The sequence below is a fragment of the Oryctolagus cuniculus genome, chromosome 11 (genome assembly GCF_051225735.1).
Source record: "Oryctolagus cuniculus isolate XC-2025 breed Fujian yellow rabbit chromosome 11, ASM5122573v1, whole genome shotgun sequence".
In the NCBI taxonomy this organism is placed as follows: Eukaryota; Metazoa; Chordata; class Mammalia; order Lagomorpha; family Leporidae; genus Oryctolagus; species Oryctolagus cuniculus.
In genome coordinates, this window is record NC_142877.1 from 57457344 (window position 1) to 57475076 (window position 17733).

A 17733-nucleotide genomic window follows, 5' to 3' on the forward strand; every position below is an offset into this window, starting at 1 on the left:
CCCCTCCCTCCCAGCCCTAGGCCCTGTGGCCCTGGGGCCCCCGACTCGGCTGACCTTTCCCTTATGCCTGGCTCTCCCCGTTGTTCTCTCCTAGGATGTTCCGGAGAACGTACACCGCTGTGGGCCCCACCTACTCCACCGCCGTCCACAACTGTCTTAAGGTGACTCCTGTGTTGGCGGGCGAGAGGCAGGGTTAGGGACAGCAAGCTCTGCTTACGGCCTGACTTGTAACCTTTCTTCCCTGGGTCACACACCCCTGCCTCGGCTCCCCCATACCGCGAGGACTGTGGGAAGTGAGACGCTTGTCACCCCCCCTCCCCCGCCCCGTCTTCCTGCTTCCTGTGTCCCTGCCATTGCTGGGAAGTCCTCCTTCAAGTCTGACTCCAACCCCGGCAACTGCAGTGGTGCTCTGGGAAGTGGGGACCTCCCCGCCTCATGTGTTGTTTCTCTGCAGAATCTGGACCTCTGGTGCTTTGACGTCTTCGCCCTGAACCGGGCAGCCGATGACCACGCCCTGAGGACCATTGTTTTTGAGTTGCTGACCCGGCACAACCTCATCAGCCGTTTCAAGGTGAGGTGCCTGTTCTGGGAGGCTCCAGGTCAGGGCTGCCACCCCGTTCCGCCTGCACTTGCTGCAGCCCTGGCCTCTGGCTTGGTTGATTGCTGACCTGCCACCGTGTAGCCTGGGGTCCTGCCTTCCTGGCACCCCAGCTTGCCTTGCCATTCAACCCATTCTCAGTTCTTTTGTCTCCTGCCCGTGGACCCCCGAGACCTGGAGTCTGCATATCGCTGGCTGGATGCTTTGGGACTGGGGTCTCTCCATTGTTTCCTGGGGACAGGAGAGGGGGAAAAAACTTGTCCCACCCTCCCCCAGCAGGGCTGGGAGAGAAGGTATGTGATTTCCCCTGCACCTTCAGCTTGGCTAGCTGGGAAGAATAACCTAGATTAAAATCTTTTTTTGTTTGTTTGTTTTTGAGATTTATTTATTTATTTGAGAGGTAGAGTTAGAGAGAGAAGTGAAGACTCCCCAAATGGCCGCAACGGCCGGAGCTGAGCTGATCTGAAACCAGGAGCCAGGAGCTTCTTCCGGGTGGGTGCAGGGGCCCAAGGACTTGAGCCATCCTCTGCTGCTTTCCCAGGCCATGGCAGAGAGCTGGATGGGAAGTGGAGCAGCCGGGACTAGAACTGGTGCCCATATGGGATGCCGGCACTGCAGGCAGAGGCTTAGCCACTATGCCACAGTGCGAGCCCTGGATTAAGGTCTTCTCCAGAGCCTGTGTGGGAGAGAGCCTCTTTGGGGAAGGAATAAGGGCCAGGAAGAAATTTCCATGAGGACAAAACACATTTAGAAGCGGGGTTAAGAGGGAGTCGGTGCCAGAGGTGGAGAGAAGCGTGTGTACTAGGGGCAGTGGAGAGTGACTGTCCCGGGAGGTGACCGCCTTAGGGAGCTTGGTCCCTCCATCCCGCCTGCACCTGCCCATCGCACACTGCGCATCCTGTGGGCCCGCCTGTGACCTTGACCCCTCCTCTTATAGCAGCTAAGGAGATGGCTCCCTCAAGGGGGCTGGATGCTTACCGGGGGTCCCCCCCCCCCAGGCCCCTGCTTCAGCGATGTCATTTCTCCCTTCCGGTCCGGCCCTCTCCAGAACACAGAGCAGCAGGGTCCCCCTTTCCCAAGACTTTCCCCAGCTCCTGTTTCTCCAGACTGGTTCTCGGGTCAAGTTCACACATCGGCTACTCCTAAACACTGCCTGCTCACCTGGCAGCGCTGGCCTTGGGGGACTGCACTGCCGTGGCTTTGGCCCTGGCCTGGGGCAGTTGGGGAAAGCGGGGTGCGTGTGCCTTTGGTCCCCTCTGGTGGTGGAGACCCAGCTGGTGGAGCCGCCTTTCTCAAGCTGCGAAAGCTCGTCTTCTGCTCCTCCCTTCTCCTTCCCTTCCCTTCAGGGACACCATGGCAACGCAAAAGCAAGGGCAGTTGTCATGGAAACAGTCCTTTAGATTCCCTGAATTTGGGGCACAGCCCTCCAGGGGTAGGGGTGGGGACGCAGGGTTTGCCCGGGTGGTAGCACGTCTCCCGTGTCTTCTGCCACTCTGTGGCTTTCTCTGAAGGCGCTCCCTCGAGGCCTGAGCGGCAGCAGATCCAGGGGCAGGGGAAGACCCCCCTGGCCCTGCCCCCTGGGAGCCCCCAGGCTTCCCAAGGAGGCTGAGTTACCCCTAATACACAGAGATACGGTGGAGTTGAGAGCCCCTGGGTGGAGCACTGGCTATGGTCTGTGTGTGTGTGTGTGTGCGTGCGCACATGTGTGTGTGCTGTGCACCACATGTCAGTGCACGTGGGCGGGCCGTGGTCAGGGAAAGCTTCTTGGAGGAGAAGTTGATCCACGTGTGGCTGCAAGGGTCTGTGTGGCTGCCTGGTCACTCTTTCCCCTGCCTCTGAGTCCTTTTCCATGATACTAGAATTGGGGATGGGGCAGGGTAGTGGGAAGGTAGGAGGGAAGCTTTCTCCCCTTTTACTAAAAATCTCCAGGGAAATAATAATAATTATAGCTACTCTCGAGAGAGTACTTACTAAATGCCTTGTACTTATCTCATTAAATTCCAGGTAGGTGGTATTAGCTGCCTTCTGGAATTCGGTATCTGAGGCACAGGGAGGCACGTGACCTGCCCAAGGTCGCACAGCCAGCAGGTAGTGGAGCCGGGATGGGCGGCCAGGTCCACCTGGCTGTGGCGCCCAGGCTTTCTGCCTCCGCTGGGCAGCTGAGGTCAGCCTGGCCCTGGCTGGACGCGGCTGCAGCACCTCTCTCTGCTGCAGATACCTACTGTGTTCCTGATGACTTTCCTGGACGCTCTGGAGACAGGCTACGGCAAGTACAAGAATCCCTACCACAACCAGATCCACGCAGCCGACGTCACCCAGACCGTCCACTGCTTCTTGCTCCGCACAGGGATGGTGGTAGGTGGCGCCCTGGACCTCACTCTGCTGTGACGCAGCCCCTGGTGGTGGCAGGACGGACTCACTTTACAGAATTCCTGGGGGGGGCCTGCACTTGATGGGCGGTGGGATACAGGGGGCGTGTTGCAGGCTGGGACGCAGGCACCTGGCTGCGTTCACCCAAGAGCTGGCCCTGGAGGTTGGTGGGAGGGGGCGCTGGTGGTGCAGCCTGGCTGTGGTCTCTGGGCGGCGACTGGCCCGCGCGTGTCGGCTGTCTCTCAGGCCGTCTGTGTCTGCCCAGCACTGCCTGTCGGAGATCGAGGTCTTGGCCATCGTCTTCGCCGCAGCCATCCATGACTATGAGCACACGGGCACCACCAACAGCTTCCACATCCAGACCAAGTGAGGCTGGCGACGTGGCAGGGGCAGGAGGAGGGGCCGGGGTGGGGGCAGTGGGGTGCGGTTGCTGGCATCCCTCCTCGCAGGGTGCTGGACGTGGCCGCCTCTGGCTGTACAGGTCGGAGTGCGCCATCTTGTACAACGACCGCTCGGTGCTGGAGAACCACCACATCAGCTCGGTCTTCCGCATGATGCAGGATGACGAGATGAACATTTTCATCAACCTCACCAAGGACGAGTTTGCGTAAGCAGAGCCTGCCCCGGGGGTGTCCCTCACACAGCCTCCCCTAGTCCTCCTGGCCTCGTGGCACACGGCCACTGAGCACGCCTGCCTTGGTCTCTCCAGGGAGCTGCGGGCCCTGGTCATCGAGATGGTGCTGGCCACCGACATGTCCTGCCATTTCCAGCAAGTGAAGTCCATGAAGACCGCGCTGCAGCAGCTGGAGAGGTGGCGTGGGGCGGGGCGGGGCGGGGCTGGCGGGAGGGTGTGTGAATGGGGCGAGGGGAGTACGGAGGGGAGTTGGGGACCTGTCCTGGCTCCAGGTATCCAAGTGTGTGTGTGTGTGTGTGTGTGTGTGTGTGTGAGTGTGGCCCCTGGGTGTACAGACAGCACAGCATCTGGAGAGGGCTTGGGGCTGGGGGACAGGGTGGATTCTGTCACGTCTTCAGGATGGGCTGCCTGTGAAATCTGGGGGCCATTTATTCAGTGCCCCCATGCCCTGGGGCTGCAGCACCCTTCTCTGTGAACAGGTGAGCCCCCCTCCACTGCAGCCCAAACCCCCACCCCCACTTTTCTGCTGGAGAGCCCTGTTGTGAGAGTCACTGCAAAGTGGGGCCAGAGCCGCTGCCGAGGGGTATCCGAATGGATGAGAGGGAGAGCGGGCTGTGTGCGCCTGCGCGGCCCCTCTGGATGTGAGTCTGTGTATGGGACGTGTGCGGTGTCTCGGCGGGGTCGTTGTCGGGAGGCATGATTCTGAACGACACCTGCCGAGCGCTTATTATGAGCTACGCGCTCTTCCAAATACTCACTTGTTGGGCACCATTTATTTCTCGGAGTCGAGCCGCTGATTTCCATGGGAGGGTTGAGGGACAGGAAGTGTGCAGATTGAAATGGCGGCTGCTGAGCGGTAGGTATGGTGCAGGTTTGAAGCAAGATCCTCGGATGCTGGGATCCCAGGGTTCCTCCTGGCTACCGCCCTGCACAGCTGCTTCTACACATAAGGGTGCTTCAGAAAGTTCATGGGAATGGGATGAAAAGATTAAATTTATTTTGGTGCAAAGGAAGTTGAAAGTGTTTGTCATAGTGTGCACTCATCATGAACGCTTTGATGATCTCTCATATGCATGGGTTTCAAGTATTTTGTGTGTGTGTGTGCACCAAAATAAGTTTATCTTTCAATTCCATTTCCGTGGTCATTTGGAAGTGCCTCGTGTGCGTGTGCGTGTGTGTGTTGAAGACGGGTGAGAGGATGTGCAGGAATGGGTTTGAGATGGGAATCGGTCGAAGCCTCCTTTCCCTACAAGTCCAGGCTCCCTCTCTTTTGCCCCCTGCCCTCACCAGAATCGACAAGTCCAAGGCTCTGTCCCTCCTGCTGCATGCCGCCGATATCAGCCACCCCACCAAGCAGTGGGCAGTGCACAGCCGCTGGACCAAGGCGCTCATGGAGGAATTCTTCCGCCAGGTACGGAGGCGTCTCGCCCACCCCCTGCCCCTGTTGCTCTCCAAGTTCCCTACTCCTATGCCAGATCATTCTGCTACCTCCCCCTTCTGACATGATCCCAAATACGGGGGGATAAAAATCTCATTATCCTAACAGCCCCGCGGTGGTCACCGATAGCTGTATTCCATTCCATTGCCTGTCACTCATTTCCAGGTCAGCAGTGAGGAATTTCCTGTCCTCTACCCCTGCCCAGCCACTGTCCCCTCCCCTCCCCAGCTGCACCCAGGGTCTCAGGTGTCGGCTGCATCCAGTGTCCCCCACTTCCCTCTTCCGCAGGGTGACAAGGAGGCGGAGCTGGGCCTGCCCTTCTCTCCACTCTGTGATCGCACCTCCACTCTGGTGGCCCAGTCCCAGATTGGTGAGTGTCCCGCCCTGCAGGGCAGACAAGATGGGGGAGGCACAGGGATGCTTCCTGGGCCACCCTGTGTGGGGGAAAGCCTGCGTGCTGGGGCCAGGAGGCCAGGGGCTGCTAGTAGTGGGAGAGGGCCTCTGGGCCCGTGCCCACTGAGAAGCTGCCAGTCCAGGTGACCTCTCTGTGCAGCTGGGGGCGTTGGGGGGGCTGGCCCTCCATCGAGCTGCCCTCTGCCCCGCAGGTTTCATTGACTTCATAGTGGAGCCCACGTTCTCCGTGCTCACCGATGTGGCCGAGAAGAGCGTGCAGCCCCTGGTGGATGAGGACTCCAAGTCTAAGAACCAGCCCAGGTGAGGACGGCAGGGGGCGCCAGGTCTCCTGGTTCTGGGCCCTACGGGGAGAGGGTGTGTGTGTGTCTGCCACTGGGTGTGGCCGTGGCGGAGGCCGTGGGAGTCCCCTGTGCTGCTTGTCGCCAGGATGGAGCCCGGAGGGGGTGGCCTGCACCTGTGCTGCCCTCCGCTGTGACTGTTCTTCCTTCGGCTCTTTCTGCATTGCCTTTTGGCTAACCTTGTTTTTATTTCTGTTCTGCCTGGAGAGAAGATGTGGAGGAGTGCACATGTGTGTGTGTGTGTGCGGGGGGGTGGGCAGGGACTTGGGGTGTGTGCAGTAGAAGGAAGAGAGGCCTGGGCTCTGTAGAGCTCCTCACGGCCTCCCTGTCCCCTCCACACTGAGGTCTGGGGCAGTTCTGGGGTGGGCTGGCTCTCATCACTGGATGGGGGGGGGGGGCTTGCTTTCAGCTTCCAGTGGCGCCAGCCTTCTCTGGATGTGGACGTGGGGGACCCCAACCCTGATGTGGTCAGCTTCCGCTCCACCTGGACCAAATACATTCAGGAGAACAAGCAGAAGTGGAAGGAACGGGCAGCGAGTGGTGGGTGCCGTGGGGGCGGGGTGGGGAGACTCCCTGGGGGCAGCCAGTGGGACAGCGGGCAGGTCCGTTTTCCTTAAGCCCCCGGAGCAGCTCTTGGACTTTGGGAATTGGGACTACAAGCAATCAAACTCGTTAGATCCCAGGAAAGACGAAACTGGCTAATGGGTGCGGGAAAGAAGGCAGTGGCAGCCGTAACATTCCACAACCCAGGGGCCAGGCGTGTTGTGGTCTCTGCACATGGGCCCCAGGACACCTGGGGCTCGGATGGCCCTCGAGTGGGGCTGGAGGGTTGTGAGTCTCAGTGAGGCCCGAAAGGCTGTCCTAGGTGGGGATTGGTTGAATGTAGCCCAGCGAATGGGGCAGCGGTGGTCCAGCCTCGGCTGCCTGTACGCCCCCTGCAGGCGTCACCAACCAGATGTCCATTGACGAGCTGTCCCCCTGTGAAGAAGAGGCCCCGCCCTCACCTGCTGAGGATGAACACAACCAGAATGGAAATCTGGACTAGCCCTGGGGCTGGCCCGGGTGAGCCTGGGGTGCAGGAGGGAGCTGGGGGTTCCACACGGCATCAGCCGTCAGCCGTCTGGTGCGGGGGAGGTTTGTGGACGTGAGGTCCGAGGGAGTGCTGGTGGAGAACTGAGTCAGGGCGTGGGCGGGAGCAGGCCCCCCCCCCCGCCACTCTGTCCCCCAGCCCCTGCGGCAGGAATGAAGGAGGCCATGCCCTGCCCCGGGAGCCGGAGGGTGGGGTCTATGCCTGCCGCACCTCTCTGCGCAGCCCCTGTTGAGGGCCACAGAGAAGAGGTGCCGGCCTTGATGCCAGCCCTGGGAGATGGGTGATTTCCCCTTGGAGGGTCACCTGGCAGGGCTCAGACAGCAGACCAGCCTGCAGGTGAAGGCAGCGGCCAGGGCGCTGAGGCCTCCCCATCTCTCCCCAGGTCCTCCCGAGTCCAGAGTATTCGATGTCATCAGCACCATCCATCAGGACATCTGCTCCAAGGGGCCGCCCGCCCGGAGGCCACGTGCCAGAGATCTTGGGTTGGGGGAGGGCCCCTCCACCTGCCACCCACTGGGTCCCACTTTAATCTCTGGGCGGCAGGACTGAGCAAGCCCAGGCTCCCAGTGGTCACTGTGTCCATCCCCCTGCCTCTGGACTCCCCCCATGGCCTTGGCTGTCTGGGAGCTGGGGAGCCTCCTGGGGGGAGGGTCAGAGCTGCCAGCCCCCGGGCCCTCCCCCATCCTTTTTGCCTCCAAGTTTCTAAGCAATACACATCGGGGGTTCCCTCCGCCCGCACCCCCACCCCAGATCTTAGCTGGCAGGTCTGGGGCCCCCTTCTCCTCCCCCTGGGAAGGGCTGAAGTAGGGTAGAAAGCTGCCCCCCCCCCCGCCCACGTGTGGGAAGGGGAGTGGCTTCCTCTGGGGCATAGTTCCTTTCTGGCCCCCTGGGAGTAGGCTGGGGGCAGCCTCGGCGCCCGCACCTGCACTGCTTCAGCCCCGGGCCCAGCCTGACTCCCTGCCAACATCCCTCCCTCTCTCCCATTCTGCCGCAGGGACTCGGGGCAGGGGAGCCACGAGGGCCAGGGTGGAAGGATTGGGCTGGGCCCCGGGCCGAGCCCTCCGCCCCCTTCCTCCCCCTTCCCCCCAACTCCGGGTGTGGGGGGGACTCGGAGGCTCCCATCCGACCAATGTCTGTAAAAGGGGCGGGGCGTCTTCAGGAAGCGTCTTAGAGTCATGGCTGGAGAGAGCTGGGTGGGGGGCGATTGAGGCGTGGCCCCGGAACCCTGTGCAGTCTCCCGCACCACGAGGCCCTCCCCCGGGACCCTGGGGAGGGGCGTGTGCTAGGTGGATGGGAAGGGGCTCCAGGCGGCAGCTGTCAGGTCGTCTCATGCCCCTTCCCCTCCCAAGGCTCCTCCCGCCCCCTGCCCCAGGTGACCGCCCTCCTCCGCCCGTGTACATAACGAGCCATGCATTTGTACCGTGGGCCCCGTGCGTGTGAGCTCCGCATCCGCGGTCTCTGAGACCCGCCACCCCAGTACTCGCCCCTGACGCATGTGACTCACGCCCGTCCCGGTCTCCCACGCCCCTTCTATAGCCAGAGATCAATAAAGAAGGGAGACCAGGCCTTGCCTGTGTCGGGTGTTCACTGGGTGAAGTCGGCCGAGCCCCCGTTGCACGCACTAAGCTCTCAGGCTCCGGAAGATCCTGGCAAGCTGAGGCCCACGGAGAGCTCGTCCTGCCCCAGGCCATGCGGCGGGCGTGGGGCGTGGCCCAGGTGCGACCCTGCGCCTGTCTGGCTCTGCTCTTTGTTCTCTGTGGCGTCGCCTCCCTTCCCATCTGCTCTCCACTACCTGGCACATTCTAAACAGCGGCAGGAGAGACCTGGGTCTGGGATGGGAGGAAGGGTCCCTTGCTTTGCGCCCCTCTCTGGGTAGGAAAAGGGAGAGAGCACCCTTGCAGCTCCCAGCCAGCGCCTCTTGGATAGAGCTGGAATGAAGGAGCTGGAGGAAGAAACCCATCCATAAAGAAGGCGGGAGGGGCTTCGAGGGCAGTCAAGGGGGCACCCACCCATCTCGGTATCGCGGCTCCCGAGGGCCATGTCCAGGTGCAGTTCCCCACTTTGGCCAGCAGGCGGCACCCACGGCACAGTTAACAGCTTTCAGTCGTCAGGTGCAGGGCAGCCCGGGCAGATGGTGGCGCCTGTCTTTACTAGAAAAAGAACTCCTCCCACCTGCCTGGCCCCCACCCCTCTATCTGCAGCGAGCAGCGCAGGTTTCTGCCCCCACCCCAGGCGGCCTGGCTGGAGGGAAGAGTCTCTAGGTCCGGAAAAAAGGAAAGTGCCAAGGACCTAACACCAAATTTATCACTTTTTAAAAACAAGAGATTTTTTTTCTCCAAAAGTGAGGAAATAAGAAACAAATCCAGTGTCCATGCATCCCCCAACCGCGGCCTTGGTTCCAGGACACCTCCTCCTCTCTCAGACCTGTGGTGAGGGAGGAGGCAGAAAGAGAAGGTTGAAGCCAAAGCCGGCTGGTCCCCTTGCGCAAGCGCGAATCTGCCCACCCGCCACCTGCCCAGCACCCGGTGTTGCGGGACACAGGCCCCTGCCCGTTTCTATTCTATGCAGGGGCAGCAAGGATTCTCAGGAGGGCCTCTCACCAATGTCCCTCTTGCCATCCTGGCCCTGGGAAAGGTGAGGAGCACCCTTTGGCAGTCAACGCCCATTATCCCCAAATCGGTTTTGGTCACCTGTTCCTCACTGCGGGGGTCAGAGGTCCGACATGGAGTCTGACCTCACTCCCTCGTGCTGCAGCTTAGTCCCATTTCGCTGTGGGCCCATCCGAGGAGACCCAAGTCCTCTTACCAGAGAGGATAAGTTCTCGGTGACAGAAATGAGTTCCCTTTCTCTGATGCCAAAGACCCCCCCACCCCACCCTCCGGCCCCTTGCCCTTAAGCACACGGCCTATTCTGCGGGCCGGGCGGCCCAGCCCCGGGGCCTCCTTACCGCGCTGGCTCCCTGGGAGTCTTGCGATGTTTTAGCGGTGGAGGGTTCCTCGCCACGCCTCTCCTGAGCTCTGGGGCTGGGCTGTGCAGGCTCTGGGGAGGGAGACGTGGCATTTGTGGGGGAACTTGGAGAGGGCAGAGCCCTGCTCACTGTGTCCTGAGCTGCGAGGAGCCGGGAGAGGGGCCCAGGACCTGCAGTGCCTTCTCTGATCACCACGGCTACTTTAGGCTCACTGCTGTTTCTTAATAATCTGCCATCAGCAAAATCGCAAAAACAACAGGAAACACAGAAGCCACCCAAAACAAACCTCTACAGAATGTTAGGAAGAGTTGGAGCAGACACTCAATGTGGGCCTGAACTGATAGGAGACTACTACTACTTTGGTCTTTATCCCACCCATGCCAGCATACTTTGCACTGCATTGCAGAAATAGTAATGTGCTGGGTTGTGGGTGCCCTGCGCAGAGTTCTGTGTAACAGCATAGGCACTGTATCACCTTCATGCTATTGGCAAACTCCTGGCTTCTGGAATACAGCTAGAATAAGGACTGTGGACCCATTAGCACCACGCCTACTGCAAGGCTTGTGGCCTGTGCATTTCAGGGGCTGTGCTACAGTTTCATTTAATAGTCACGCACCACCCAGTGGACAGCAGCACCTCAGTGGCACCTTCTCTTTTATACACTGAGCTCTGCTCTGGGCAGAGGAGGTGCTGAGTGACACATTTAGGGTTCTAGCTTCCCTGACACAGCCCCCATGGGGGGCCTAGGGGGTCCAAGGTGGGAGGGGGTGGGGTTAGAAAGGAAAGGTGAGGACTGGAATACATGTTGATGCATCCCCAGCCTTGAGCCCTGGTCCTCGCCCTCCCCAGTGTGCAAGGCTTGCTTCCTGCTGGGCTGGGGGAAATGGTTTGCCTGGGGCCCGCACATACTTTGTGCTGTCGCCGAGGGGCCCAGCCTGGACTCGGCTCCTGTGCCTGGGGTCCCAGGTGGCTGGCACTCCTGGGCCCCTGTGCTCTCGGCGGCTCCTTCGGGCTCCTCTCCTTGCTCTTGTTGCCCTAGGTGGTGTTCAACCATCATCTGGAGCTCTGGAGGCACAGAGAGGGGGAGGCGACAGTGGACACAGCTGCCTGGGGTCCCCTTGAACTCAGCAGCCTCCCCGAGGGCACTGAGATCTGAACAAGGAGAGCACCGAGCTGGGCAATAAGGAGGCACCAAAGCTAGACCACAAGAAGGGCTTCTGTCAGGACAGCAGGTGAAGCCCCTGCGTGTGAGGCCGGCATCCCGTATCAGAGAGCCGCTTTGAGTCCCGGATACTCTGCTTCCCACCCAGCTTCCTGCTAATGTGCCTGGGAAGGCGACAGAAGACGGCCCACATGCTTGGGCTCCTGTCACTCATGGGAGACACCTGGATGGAGTTCTGCAGCTCCTGGCTCCTGGCTTCAGTCTGGCCCAGCCCTGGCTGTCATGGCCATTTGAGGAGTGAACCAGCAGATGGAAGATCTTCCGTCTCTCTCTCTGTTGCTCTGCCTTTCAAATAACTAAGTAAATACACCTTAAAAAGTACTTCCTCCAAAGGTTGGGGGTGCTGGTGTGGTACAGTGGGTTGAGCTGCTGCCTACAACGCCAACAACCTATAGGGGCGCGGGTTCGAGTCCTGACTGCTCTGCTTCCAGTCCAGCTCCCAGCTGATGCACTGGGAAAGCAGCAGAAGATGGCCCAAGTGCTAGGGCCCCTGCCACCCACATGGGAGACCTGGGTGGAGTCCAGGTTTGGCCTGGCCCAAGCTTGGCCATTGCAGCCCTTTGGGGAGTGAACCAGCAGGTGGATGATCTTGTCTCCCTGTCTCTGCCTCTCTCTCAGTCACTTTGCCTTTCAAATAAAATCATTCAAAAAAAAAAAAACAAAAAAAACAAAAAACAAACCAAACAAACAAAAAAGATACTGGGCTTGCTGGGACACAGGGTGTCCTCTAAGGGAAGGAAAAAGACTCCGGCAGCCTTTGCGTAGCTGCTATGAGCTGCACGCTGCGCTGCGGAGTCGCCAGTGTTTTTCATTTTTCTGCCATCTTTGAGGTTCATGTTCAGGCAGTTTCTCCGGTCAGCGGCAGCCCTCGGTCATCTAGCATGAGCTCCGCTGTGACAAAGGCAGAGGCAGACCTGAGGACCCCCCCCCCCAGGACCCCTTCCAAACGGGCCCTCGGGGCGGGGGGCGAACCTTTCATGGTGGGTGTGGTCCTTGTCATCTTCTTCCGTTGCCGAGGAGACATTGCCAGACTGGGCTGTGAAGAACATGGAGCACAGATGGGTGCCAGCCCTCCTCGCCCTCCTCCCCTGCCATGCCTCGATGCTGGATTGGAGGCTGGGAACAGGTCGGGGGGCTTCAGCAAGGGGGAACAAAGAATTCCTGCTACCCCAGCCACCTGCTTGCTGGTATAGGGAGGGGTGTGTGTGTGTGTGTGTGTGTGTGTGCAGGTCCATCCATCCACCTGTTGGGATGCAGGGTTTTGAGGACTTGCCCTCTCACCCCAATGAGTTGTGGGTCCCTTGGGCTGAGCCGAGTGGAAGGGGCCAGCTCACCTTGAGAAGTGGGTTGGGGATCCTGTCTTCATCGACCTCTGAGGGGGACAGGGAAAGGAGAAGGTGATAAGGACAGGAGACCCAGGGGACTCCACAGAGCTGACTTGCCAAGGTGGGGAAGCTCTGCAGTCTGGAGTCCCTTACCTCCACCTCCAGGAAGCTGGCCCTGATGCCTGCCCCAGGCCTTCTCCCTCTAGTTCCCCTCCTGCTCTGCTGGCTAGCTCTGATCCATGCCCCTAGTGTTGTCCTTGACCACGAGGTCAGTCGGAGACTCCATTTTTGCCTCAGCCCCAGAGGTCCCTGAGAGCAGGGTCTGTGGCTTTTCCAGCTGCGCTCTCCCTCTCCAGGTCTCTTCCCCACCCCTGGGCCCTGTACAGTAGGCGGCTCTGAGAGACGACAGCAAATTCATTCTGTGCAGGGGCCAGAGAGGCTCTGGCATTCCCGGGAGGTGGAGCCCCCTGCCCCCGGCTTCTAGTCCAGCTCACTGGCCCGGCCAGCCTTGCTCCGCCCCGGCAGCCGCCCTCCATGGTCTCCGAGCCCTTCACGAGGACACGGGCGACCAGCATCCCAGCTGCTCCCGGGGCTGTTTCTAACCTCCCCTGTCCCCTCTGGGGGCCGCCAAGCGAGCTGGTGGAGGCGGGCCCTCCCCCTCACAGCTGTCACTGCCTCTGGGGGTGGGGGCAGCAGTGCTGGAGAAACCTGGGAGGCTGTTGCCACAGCAACCGGCACTCCGATGACCACCGAACTCCTGGGGGTTAGGACTCGGGTGGTCTCTCCGGCTTCCTGGCACTGCTCTGTCTTGCCAACCGCAGGAGGAGATCTTGCTACTGTAGCCACCACTCGTTGGCTTTTAGCATCCTGAGGCCCTGCTCTCTGGATACCCGGCACCCTGCTTCTCCCACCGGCACCAGCAGCTGTCTGCTTTGGGCCCCCAGTCCCATCAGTGATCCGTTCCTGGGTTACCTGGGGAAGACTGGTCACTGGTCAGCACGAGGGTGGCAGGGGTAGGGCGGCGCCTCCGAATCTGGGGGGGGAGGTGGGGAAGCGGGAAGAGGTCAAGGACAGGTGGGACCATGAAAGCTCTGCCCCTTAACATACCTCAGAAAACCTCACAGTGCCCTGGACCCACTGTGCCCATCCCCCTCCCTGGGGGGAGCCGCTCCCAAGCACCCAAAGCCCACGGGTCTCACACTCGCCCCCTCACCCCGTCTTGCCACTCCATCTTAGTGGCCAAATCTGCTCTAGTGCATCGATCTCTGGCCAGCAGTCCTTCCGTCCATCCTGGATCAATGGTCAGAAATAACCCGGGGAGGGTCCAGGCCTTTCCCTTGGCTCTCAGCCACTCCCACCCCAAGAAGACGTTAACCCTCGGCGGGCCAACAGCATCCCTCCGAGCCCCTCCCTTCCCCTCAGTCCTTGAATGCAGCCTGTTTCTGATCCGCCAGCAGATCTACAACACAGGGAGGAGCCCCAGCTAGGACCCGGGTCAGGCCCTAAAGTTGAGCTGGAAACTCTTACGCTGAGTTTTGAGGTCTCCTTCTAAGACATTAACACACAAAGCTGGTGCACTGTTGGACCCCCGGAGCGCCCCCTCCCCTGCCGCTGTTCTTCTGTCACACTGCCAATAAAGTCAGTTGTCGTTGAAGTCAGCCCAAGGACTCCTGGGACATGTAGTTTTCCCCTTTCTCTAGACTCTTCAGAGCCTTGGAAATGAGTGGAACGAAGGGGGTTGGAGTCTAGGCGGCAGATCCCTCCAGGGGGGGCAGCGAGGAGGAAGACCAACAACACTGAAGGATCAAATCCCCCTGCTTTGCGGCTGGCTTACTCGGCATCAAAGCCACTGGCAGTGTGGGGTGGGGGTTGTAAAACACGGCCCTCCTCTACGCCCAGTGGTGCCAGCAAGGGAAGGAGGGCTGTGTAAGCCTGAGTGAGGGGGGCTCTCCCCAAAGAAGAAGCAGGGGCTCCCAATGGGGCTGGTGGGAGTGGGGCACTGTTTCCCAGGAGCCTCGAGTGGCATCTGTTTTTGGTGACATTTCAAGGTCCCTAGTAGTAGCGGTCCTCTGTGTGTGTATGTGTGTGTGTGTGTGTGTGTGCGCGTGCACGCACTGCTCAGACATTAACCGTGGATTGTCTCTGCCCATTCCTGGGCTATCCGTGCAAAGGGGGTAGAGCCCTCTTTTTACTAGGAGAAACTCTTCCTCCCTGCAGGGAGGGCAGAAGAGTGGAAGAGGCAGGGGGAGGCAGTGGTGGGGGTGGCTGGGTTGAGATGGCCATCCACGCGGGGAGAAGAGCCTGCCAACGTGGCGGCCTGAGAGGGTGGCGGGGCTCTGCGACCCTGGACAGGCCCCTCCCTTATCCTATTTCCTTGCCTTGGACAAGGTTTCTAATCTCTCGGAATCCTGGAGACCGTGACAGCCTACAGCGGAAGGCAGGGAGGTCACACTTGCTGGGGCTCCTCCCAGGCCTCTTCACCTCGCACCTTTCTCGATTCTGGCTCTCAAGGTCACGCGGTGCCTTTGCTTCTCCAGTCAGGCCGAGGACCTGGGGGCTGGGTCCTCCCTCGCCCCCCGCCACTCTGTGCTCTGTAGCCCAGAGCGTCCAACTCCTTTGGCTGCCCCATGCAGGGCTGGGTTAGGGGTTTCTGCCAAGCCTGGAACTTTCTGCCTATACACTTGGTGACGCAGCAGGAGGGGCTGAGGTTAGACTGCAGGTAGAATTTCAGGCCGTGGAGACACAGATTTCTGAAGATCTCAGTAAGCCAGGTCTGCGTCCCAGCAATCTGGCCCTGTCTTGCTCCTTGGCACTGCCCTACACTCCTCCCTTGTCCCCCAAATCCCTAAACCAGTTGCCCCTCCCCCACCACTAACCCACACCTACTCCACCTGCCTCCTCCAACAGCAAACAGAAGCAGGTGTCAGGCCCTGTCTGGGCCAGTGAGAGGCATTTGGAACCTCCCTTCCCACCCCCCCGCAGCCCAACTTTTGGGCCTTCTTCTGGGGTGTGAGGTCATTGTAGCCAGTCCCCTGCCTCCAAGCATAACAGCTTTCCCCTTGACCCCAAGGGAACGCTTGGTGCTAGAAGCTCTCACCATCTTCCTCATTCTCAGGAGGCTTGTGTATCTGCATCTGGCCCCTCCCACAGTCACACCTTAGAGGCTGCAGGTGCCACTCACCTCAGGCCGGGGAGGGTAGAGACCCAGGAGTTGTGGGGTGTGCACCTGCCCTTTCCCATCATCCATAGCCGAGTCTGCCACACAGCTGGAGTAGCAACCACAGAGGCCCTCTCCCAGCCCACCTCAACAAGAGGGCTTGCCGGTTTTTCTCTGGGGGTGTGGGGGGGTGTTGCAGCACAGCCAGGGCCTGGCAGCTATTGGGGGAAGCAGAGAGCTGACCTTGTGGGAATGGGATGTTCTAGGGATGGGTGTCTAGGCAGGTGGGCAGAGAATACAGAGAGATGGAGCAATGGGCGAATACGGAGGCATTTGGCAAACAGGCAGTAGTAAGGACCACGGGTGGCCGCCCTCTCCACACACGCTCACTGCTCACTCTCTCGCTGAGACACGCACTTGCTCACAGCTCAGACACTGCCACTCTGCCAGGCTGCTGAGCTAAAAATAGGCCAGGCCAGGAGGCTGGGCCAGGGCCCTGGACTCCCACCTCTTGAGCGGGGCTGTCACTATGTCTCTCCCTTTGCTGTGGCCCAGCTGGGACCCCCATCTCTAGAAAGCCCCCATCTCTGGCCTCTGAACACCACTCACTCCATCCCATCCCACTCCAGCATCCAAAGGGCAGGAGCCGGGACTCTGGACCCACGTGTCCAGACTCACAGGAGAAGGAACCTCAGCCTACAGACCCGGGCAGCCCCCTCCCCCAAAGCTGCAGGCCTCTGGGCGGCCCTCCTCAGCCCCTCCCCATAGCCAACACTCTCCGGAGCCTGCAAGGTGTGCCTCCAGGTAGGAGGGGACAGGGAGAGCTGCTTTTCCAACTCCCACCCTACCCGCCCGCGCCCTCCCTCACCGACCCCCTCCCTGCCCCCGAGCTGCCACCAACCTCAGAAACTCTGGCGGGGGCTGACTGGGTGGGGGAGGCAAGACGGGTAAAGGGGGAGGGGTCGTGTCCTCGGGCAGGACCCCTCCCCCAGGGCTGGGGCGTGGGGAGTGACTCCCGCGGGGACAGGCAGCGGGTGGAGGCGCTCCTCCTGCGGTCCGTCTCAAGGCACAGATGGGCAGATGTGGCTCCGGCGGTGGGGGAGGGGACGGAAGACCCCCAAAGGAGCGCGTTCGTCCTCAAAGGGGCGCGCTGCTACCGCCAAGACTAGGCAGGGATCCTGGGTGCCCCCGGCCCAGCGGTCCCCCGGCCTCCGCTGGGCGAGTCCCCTGCCGCCCCGCCCTGCTCCGCACCTGCTCCGCCGCCTCGGGGTCAAGGTGCGGCTCCAGCAGCGGGACCGTGAACTGGATCTTCCGGGGACTGTTGTCTTGCTCCATGGCTGGGGCGGCGGCCGCTGCGCCCGCGCTGCGGCGGCGGGGGGAAAGGCGGAGGGACTCGGGGCTGGGGCGGGCGCGCTCCCTTCTCCGCTCCGCTCCGGCCCCGGCCCCAGCCCGGCGCGCTCGGCTCCCGGCTCCCGGCTCAGCGCTCCCAGCTCGCGGCTTCGGGGACTCTGTGGCTGCCGATTGGCTCCGCACCCGCCCCTCCCGGCCCCCTCCCCCTCCCCCAGCCCGGAGCCTTAACCCCGTCGTGGCTGCGCCCGCGGCTGCGGGGGTCACCGCCCCGCGGGCGGGTGCGAAGGCCCGGGCGTGGCCGGGTGGCAGTCTGAGTGGACTGTGCCGGCGGACAGCCGGCTCTCCTCGAAGTTCTCGCCAGGGAGTAGAGGTGGAGAGCGGCTGCGAGGAACTTTTCCAAGCTGGGGCAGGTCTGGGGGACTGGGAAGGTAGGTGGAGGGGCGCTGCGGGAGAGGAGGCGCAAACCCCAGAGAAAGAATTCGTGTAAGGTCTTCCAGGGGGGTGTCTCCCAGAGAAAAGGCCTGAAGGGGGATTTGGGCGTGCAGTAGCGGGGTCTAGGGTTAGATTCGGAGAGGACACACTGGTGGAGGTGAAAACCCGGAGGGGAGCTGAGTCCGGGGCGGGGAGGGGTTGGGTAGGGGCGTCTCTCTGGACTAGCCCTTGCGGGGGTGGTGGTGTGGGGCTTGGAGAGAGAGAGGCTCATGTGGGACTGGGCAGACACAGCATAGGATGGACAGCCAACAATGCTTGTGAAATAGATTCCACTTTCTGCTTGCTAAATTATAGGGATTGGAAACTAGGTGAAAGGCCTTTCCATGGGGTGGCTTGT

The 17733-nt window shown here is 61.0% G+C and overlaps 2 protein-coding genes and 1 long non-coding RNA gene across 39 annotated transcripts in view; 2 read left to right on the forward strand and 1 right to left on the reverse strand.

Annotated features, from left to right (window-relative positions):
* PDE1B (phosphodiesterase 1B) overlaps positions 1–8448 on the forward strand; it is a 29617-nt gene extending 21169 nt beyond the window's left edge. For all 4 annotated transcript variants that reach the window (XM_089307413.1, XM_008256581.5, XM_002711039.6 and 1 more), the window contains 12 exons: positions 95–161; positions 455–571; positions 2813–2953; positions 3234–3334; positions 3450–3575; positions 3678–3779; positions 4893–5013; positions 5329–5410; positions 5646–5754; positions 6202–6332; positions 6734–6854; positions 7265–8448. In XM_089307413.1, coding sequence (XP_089163539.1) covers positions 95–161; positions 455–571; positions 2813–2953; positions 3234–3334; positions 3450–3575; positions 3678–3779; positions 4893–5013; positions 5329–5410; positions 5646–5754; positions 6202–6332; positions 6734–6837 — 1201 coding nt within the window. In that variant the 3' untranslated portion in view covers positions 6838–6854; positions 7265–8448. The remainder of the gene's footprint in view (positions 1–94; positions 162–454; positions 572–2812; positions 2954–3233; positions 3335–3449; positions 3576–3677; positions 3780–4892; positions 5014–5328; positions 5411–5645; positions 5755–6201; positions 6333–6733; positions 6855–7264) is intronic.
* A 720-nt stretch (positions 8449–9168) lies between these two features.
* On the reverse strand, positions 9169–16940 carry PPP1R1A (protein phosphatase 1 regulatory inhibitor subunit 1A). Its single transcript, XM_008256585.5, has 7 exons — positions 16806–16940; positions 13370–13430; positions 12407–12444; positions 12045–12108; positions 10760–10915; positions 9830–9921; positions 9169–9306 (listed from the first exon to the last, which is right to left on the reverse strand). The coding sequence occupies exons 1-7, from the start codon at positions 16887–16889 to the stop codon at positions 9301–9303; spliced, it is 501 nt and encodes a 166-aa protein (XP_008254807.1). The 5' UTR covers positions 16890–16940; the 3' UTR covers positions 9169–9300.
* The window catches only part of LOC103348286 (uncharacterized), a 160124-nt gene continuing 155829 nt past the window's right edge, over positions 13439–17733 (forward strand). For 9 of the 34 annotated variants that reach the window (XR_016216109.1, XR_016216120.1, XR_016216130.1 and 6 more), the window contains exon 1: positions 13439–16358. This is a non-coding gene — a long non-coding RNA (uncharacterized LOC103348286). Of the gene's footprint in view, positions 16359–16887; positions 17333–17733 lie in introns of those variants that run through there. The other 25 variants (XR_016216115.1, XR_016216132.1, XR_016216118.1 and 22 more) reach the window with 10 other exon arrangements.

What these genes read in the sequence shown, in the direction of transcription:
- PPP1R1A (XM_008256585.5), bottom strand. Translation starts at nt 16,889, where the DNA reads ATGGAGCAAGACAACAGTCCCCGGAAGATCCAGTTCACGGTCCCGCTG. An exon ending in CAGTGACCAGTCTTCCCCAG is followed by an intron (nt 12,445 to 13,369) that starts GTAACCCAGGAA and finishes TGTCCCCCTCAG; the next exon opens with AGGTCGATGAAGACAGGATC. An exon ending in TCCCCAACCCACTTCTCAAG is followed by an intron (nt 12,109 to 12,406) that starts GTGAGCTGGCCC and finishes TGTTCTTCACAG; the next exon opens with CCCAGTCTGGCAATGTCTCC.